At 46.5% G+C, this 6,756-nt stretch overlaps 1 protein-coding gene across 1 annotated transcript; it reads right to left on the reverse strand.

The window, feature by feature from the left end:
- Positions 1-2,513: 2,513 nt before the first annotated feature.
- LOC122756575 lies at positions 2,514-3,380 on the reverse strand. Its single transcript, XM_044006671.1, has one exon. It carries the CDS (start codon positions 3,378-3,380, stop codon positions 2,514-2,516), a length of 867 nt encoding a protein of 288 aa, XP_043862606.1.
- Positions 3,381-6,756: the final 3,376 nt, after the last annotated feature.

Here is a 6,756-nt window from a genome sequence, read left to right on the forward strand (position 1 = left end):
GAGGGTGATACGCAGTTGTACGTATCCTTTCGGCTCCAATTAGTTTACCCAGCTCAGCAAACAATGAGGATTCGAATTGAGTTCCCTGGTCCGTTGTTATAGTGAGTGGACAGCCAAACATGCAGATCCACTGTGTATACAGAGCTTTCGCGACAGTCTCCGCGGTGATGTTGGATAGTGGAATAGCTGCAGGCCATCTGCTGAAGCGGTCGATGATGGTAAGACAGTAGCGTAAGTTACGGATAGTGGGAAGCTCAATCAGATCGACGTGAATGTGCTCGAAACGATTGTCAGGAACATCGATCTTCTCCACCGGGCTGCGTGTGTGGCGATGGATTTTGGCCCGCTGGCAAGGAACGCATTGTCGGGACCAGAGGGTGGCATCACGGTTAATTCCTGGCCAGACAAACCGCTGCTTAAGTAACTTTGCAGTTGTACGGCCGCTGGGATGCGCCAATCCATGCACTGCATCAAAAGCTTGGCGTCTCATACTTTTGGGTAAATATGGCCGTTCGCGTCCATTCGAGATGTCACACCAGATGTCTAGGTTGTCGAGGTTCCTAATTTGTAGAACAAGGGACGTTGTTTGAGGAAGCTCAGCCATTTCATCGTCGGTTTGTTGGGCCTCGAATATCGCTTGAGCACTGAAGCTAGACGGCATGCTTATGGTGTTGATGCGTGAGAGGGCGTCTGCCACTGCGTTGTTTTCCCCGGGATTGTACACTATCTCCGTTGAGAATTGGGAGATAAAATCCAATTGGCGGAGTTGTCGAGGCGATGCTTTGCTTGCTTTCTGCCTGAAGGCGTATTGTAGTGGCTTATGGTCGGTTTGGATGATGAATGGACGACCCTCTAGAATATGCTTGAAATGGATGATACCAGCGAAAATAGCCAGGAGCTCGCGATCATACGTGCTGTAGCCTTGCTCTGCCGGAGACAGTTTCCGCGAGAAAAACCCAATGGGACGCCAAACTTTGCCGACTAGTTGTTCGAGAGCAGCGCCGATCGCTGTATCGGAGGCGTCCGTTTTAAGGGCGAGGTGAGCCGATGGGGAAAGGAACGAAGAGCACACGGCACGTAAAATTCCTTGCTTGCAGACCTGGAATGCATCCTCCGCAGGGCCGGTCCAGGCTATTTCGCGCTTGTCATTTTTGGTTGCGCCTTTTAGGTAGTCTGTGAGCGGGATTTGAGCCTGAGCTGCGTGTGGGATGAGGTGTCGGTAGTAGTTGACCATTCCCAAAAACCGGCGCAATTCCATGATAGTTTGAGGCTTGGGAAAACTGTTGATTGCTTGCGTGCGCTCAACAGGGGGCTTGAATCCGCTCGCATTGACTTGGAACCCTAAGAAAATGACCTCACTTTTACCAAATTGGCACTTTTGAGGGTTAATTTGCAGGTGGTTCCTCTGCAAAATCTCAAAGATTGTCTGGAGGTGCTTCAAATGCTCCTCATGCGTTGTGGAGAACACGATGATGTCGTCCATATAGCATCCTACGAATGGAATGCCTCGAAGCAGGTTGTCCATGTGGCGCTGGAAGGTTTGCGCTGCATTGCGCAGTCCAGGTGGCATGCCGACGAATTCGAAAAGGCCGAACGGTGTAGTGACAGCTGTTTTTGGAATATCATCTGGCGCGACTGGGATCTGGTGGTAGGCACGCACCAAATCGATTGTGGAGAAAACCGAGCATCCATGCAGACGTTGAAGAATGTCTTCCCCATGGGGAATCGGGTAGCGATCTGGAATAGTGGAAGCATTAAGTTTACGATAATCACCAGTAGTGCGCCATTCGCTGCTCTTCTTGGGGACCAAATGAATAGGACTGGCCCATTGGCTGCTGGAGGGACGAATCACTCCTTGCTGGAGTAAGAGATCGAAGTCCCGGCGTGCCGCTTTTAATTTTTCGCCTGTCAGCCTTCTTGGCTTGTCGAAAACAGGTGGGCCAGTTGTTTGAATGTAATGCGCAACCTCATTATGAATGCGGGTTGCTAAAGGCGCATTAGGACGAGTGATCTGCACAAAGCGACTAAGAAGATTGGAGTACGGGCGATCTATTCCACTGGAACTTTGCACGTTGATTGTAGAAACGTTGTAAAGTTTGCTTCTGCAACTTCTCCTTTGGTCGAAACAGCTTTTGAGGGATCCATAAGGCGTTTACCCTTGAGGTCGAGGATGAGGCCGTGGTGCGTGAGGAAATCTGCTCCGATGATTGCTGATTGGACGTTCGCAACGACGAACGACCAGGTGAACTTACGCTGTAGGTTGAGACCAAAAGTTAGATTTAGCGTGCCGTATGTATCAATTATAGACGTGTTGGCCGCGAAGAGTTTGAAGTCGTCTTTGCGACGATGCATTCCCTTGATTATCGAAACAGGTATGAGTGAGATGACTGATCCGGAATCAATAAGGAATTTTATGTTGGTATTACGATCGATTATGTGAAGTCGGTACTCCTTTGAGAGGCGAGTGCTTGGAGATTTGCTGTCACCAGTCGCCTGAACAGATGACAGCTTCTTTAGTTTCCCTGCTGTGGCACCCAGGCACAGGGCGAGGAGCATTTTCGTGCATTTGGTCCGAATTTGGCATGATAAAAGCAGACACGTGGTGATCGGAGTTGCTGCTCGTTGCGATCGGCTGGGCAAGAATGGCTGGAGGGCTGCATGTTCTGGAGATGAGTTAAAGAGGCCTTGATGGCAGCGATGTCGCGTTTCAAGTCGTCCACGACACTTGTGCCAGCTGCCGGCGGGTATTCGCGGGTGTTGCCTCTGAATTGTGCCGAGGAGGGCCCAGCAGCCATGACAAAAGAACCCGATTCCTCTTCCATGAGATCGTCAGCGAGTGCAGCTTGCGCTTCCAAAGTTGCTGAGCGTAGGAGCTTCAAACTCCGTTGTACGTGCTGCGGTAGCTGAGAGAGCCAGCGGACTCGCAAGGCGTCTGCAGACGCGCGACCGTCAGCAAGAGTTGTCATTTGCCGAAGGAGCTGCGAGGGCTTCTTGTCCCCAAGGTCAAGCTCCAGCAACGCGCGCTGCAACTGTCTGTCCGGTGATTCCGTAAAGCGCTTGATGATAATCTCCTTCAGGTGCTCGTATTTGTTGACTTCCGAGGGTTGCACCAGAACATCAGATACTTCAGTCATTATATCAGCATCCAAAGCACTGATTAAATGGTAGTAGCGCGTGTTATCTGAAGAAATGCGGCTGCATTGAAATTGCGCTTCGATCTGCACAAACCATAACCGCGCATTTTGCTTCCAAAAAGGCGGTAGCTTGATGACGCCAACCGACTCGACGACAGGAATAACGGTGCCTGCGCTGTTGCCGCATTGAATTTCACCAGCGTCAGGCGAAGTTGGCGGTGCAGGCGAACAATCTCCGGTATTCATTTTGTTTATTGCGGGGTCACCAATATAGTAACTTAAGTAGTTACTGCTTTATTTAATTCCAAATACAATATAATGTTGACTTGATGCCGTAAGCTTGTTGCGCGGCGGGGTTGAAGTCCAGAGTGGCCAGTCTGACGATATCAGAAGATATCGTCATCCAGGAAAGGTCTTGGCGTTAGTACTTGTTTACGCCGTGTTGCCAGTCTGGGCGCCACACCCTCATTGTCGCTCAAAAAACTACCGAGTCCGTGCACCTTTGAAAGGGGCACACAAACAAGTGGTGGCGAAAGCCGCCAATAGGGAGTAACCAATAGCTGCTCTGTACCCTCTCTCCCTGATTTGTCTCAACAACCAGACTATCCTTTAACCGAATAAGGTCCACCCGGCGAATCTCTCAATAAACATCAGAGACAGCCTTCGCGATCTGCACAGCGTATTAAAGATTTTTTTTGATCAGATAAAAATCGAAAAACGGTTTTTGTTATCAGCAATTATTGCCTCAGATGTACGACCATACGCAGACGTAAAAATTCTTGGCCGATCAGTATCTGGATTAATGGATACTAGTGCCTCTTTTAGTTGTATAGGTGGAAAACTAGCCGAAGAAATACTGATAGAAAAGTGTCCTTATAAACCTGTTCAAAGTATTGTTCATACTACCGATGGAAAATCCCAAAACACCGTGGGCAAGATTCGCACAGAAATTCAGTACAACAATATGACCAAGGATATTACTTTTTACATCGTACCTTTGTTAAAGCAATCACTTTATTTAGGGTTCGATTTTTGGGCAGAATATCAGCTATTACCATATGATAAAATGAAACCTAGTCCAGGAAGTAATCTCTCAGCAGTAGATCTAAACGATGTTCGTTTTCTGACTGAAGAAAAAAAAAAACAGCAACTTGACGCCGTAGTTTAATGCTTTCCTTCTTTTGCCGACAAGGGTATAGGAAGAACGACCATGCTTTACCACTCCATTGACGTTGGCGATTCCGTACCTATCAAGCAGCGACATTATCCTGTGTCACCAGCTATCGAAAAACTTATGTATGATGAACTGGATCGCATGCTTGCTTTAGAGGTTATTGAAGAGTATACCAGTGCGTGGTCTTCCCCTGTCGTATTGGTCCGCCAACTCGGAAAAGTGCGATTATGTATAGATAGTCGAAAGGTGAACCAAGTGACACGCAAGGATGCTTATCCAATGCCCATCATAGATGGCATCCTAAGCCGGTTGCCAAAGCCGGTTGCCCACTAGAGACAAGTTCGCGTGATAAAACAGCTTTTACGGTACCAGGTAGACCTCTCTACCACTTCACGTAATGCCATATGGTCTTACCAACGCGCTCTCAACCATGTCCAAATTAATAGGCCGAATAATTCCATGCACTTTAAAAAACGAAGTATTTATATATCTAGACGACCTTTTGATCGGATCCGATACCTTTGAACGACATGTATTAGTTCTGAAAGAAATAGCATCTTGTCTAAGAAAAGCTGGATTAACCATCAATGTTCACAAAAGCAAATTTTGTAGAAAGGAGGTCAGCTATTGTAGGCAATGGCGCAATCACAATGGATATGGGTAAAATAAGCGCTATCGTAGATTATCCTGTTCCTAAGTCTATTAAGCAATTGCGACGAGTCCTGGGTATGACTGGGTGGTACCAGAAATTTATTCGAAATTATGCTTCTGTCTCAGCACCTTTAACGGATGCGTTGAAAGAAAAACTACGTTTTAATTGGGGCAAGGCAGCTAACGAAGCTTTTGAGAATTAAAAAAAGCAGCTTTGTAATGTCCCAGTGTTACGTACCCCATATTTTCAACGGCCGTATTATATCCACTGCGACGCCAGTCACACCGGCGTTGGTGGCGTGCTTATGCAGATAAATGACGAAGGTGACGAAGTTCCTATCTCTTACATGTGCAAGAAACTTAATCAATGCCAGAGAAATTACTCGGTCAGAAATGCAGTTGCCGCGAAGCCGCCATATTTTTTTTTAATAACTTTTATTCACGTTTAATTTTCTAACTTCATAAAATTTTACTATTTCGAGTAAATAGCCAAAAAATATTAACAAATAATTTGGAAAACCCAAAAACGTCCTAGCAATCAAAACTGAATCGAAGTTGCCAGAAGCAGTAACGTAGTTTAAAGCATCGTTCGGCGATGAATTCCCCACTTTCCTCATTGACATACAGCTCTATCACGATGTTGTCCCAGAACTGACGGACCTGCCGCTCCACATCATTGCAGTCTAGGGTGGAGCGATTGACCACGGCCCACTTGTCGGTGTTTAGGCCCGGGTTCTGCGACTCCTCACGTCCTCAGGAGGCCGAAGAACTCGATTAAGGGCTGGCAGGAGTGCGGCGAGCACATACCATAGACGGCTGAGATGACCCATTGGGCGGTTTCCTCATCCTCGCAGACCACTAGCATGCTGGAGTCGAACGTCTGCGGATAGATACTCGTAAGGCCCACAGTATTATGTATGTATGTACCATGTATGCACCATGTTAGCTAAGGCTGAAGTATGAAGCCTATGGTGGCAAACAGCAGCGCCAGATGAAATCCCCGTTATAAGTAAGAAGAACAGCGCGGCATTCTGTGACGAGTTCTTGGTTAGACGAGTCGAATAAAGGAAAATAAGAAGTTTAACCTACGCATCGGCGTCGGTTGGCGTTCACAATTACGGCAACGGTGTCCACACCGTCCGCGTCCGAACTCTGGTTTGTTATCACCAGACCGTATCGCCGGTTGTCGGGCATTGTGTTCGCATACGGCGGCCAAGTATCCCTCTTTCTGCAATTCCTATTTTCCTATTTTTGCACTCCACCAGTTGCTCCACTGCACTGCTGCTGGTCCTCGGCTCCGACTTGCACGCCATTATTTGTGTGGGAATTGGTTCGAGTAAGAATACTCGCAGTGAACTGTGGTCCAGAAATCGATTTTTTTGGCGTAAAGTCGAGTTTTCGATGTTAATATATCTATTTTAATGCTAAATCAAATAAATCATACATTAATAAAAAATTTTAATTCAAACCTTTAAAAGCGGCACCAAAACTTGTTGACAGCTTTTGAAACTGTGCTAGCGAACAGCTGATTTCTAAAAAGAAATAAAATAGAATAAAATACACGTGTAAAATTGAAAAGTCATCTTCCAACTTATGTGTATTATTTTTTAGAATACTAACATGCGTTCTCCGTTTTTTCATGGAATATAACTAATAAGCTGTTTCATGCTGAAAGCAACTAATTTGTCCAGATGGTACTTGTTAGTGTTGTCTTTAGCCACAAATCAAAAACTCATCCTTATTTGTCCCCCTTTTCTCACTATTTGGTAATATATAGGTATCTTTTCGAAATATGGC

Source organism: Drosophila santomea, unplaced genomic scaffold (assembly GCF_016746245.2).
Source record: "Drosophila santomea strain STO CAGO 1482 unplaced genomic scaffold, Prin_Dsan_1.1 Segkk21_quiver_pilon_scaf, whole genome shotgun sequence".
Lineage (NCBI taxonomy): Eukaryota > Metazoa > Arthropoda > Insecta > Diptera > Drosophilidae > Drosophila > Drosophila santomea.

Excerpts from the sequence above, each read along its gene's own strand:
- LOC122756575 (XM_044006671.1), bottom strand. The coding sequence starts at position 3,380 with ATGAATACCGGAGATTGTTCGCCTGCACCGCCAACTTCGCCTGACGCT.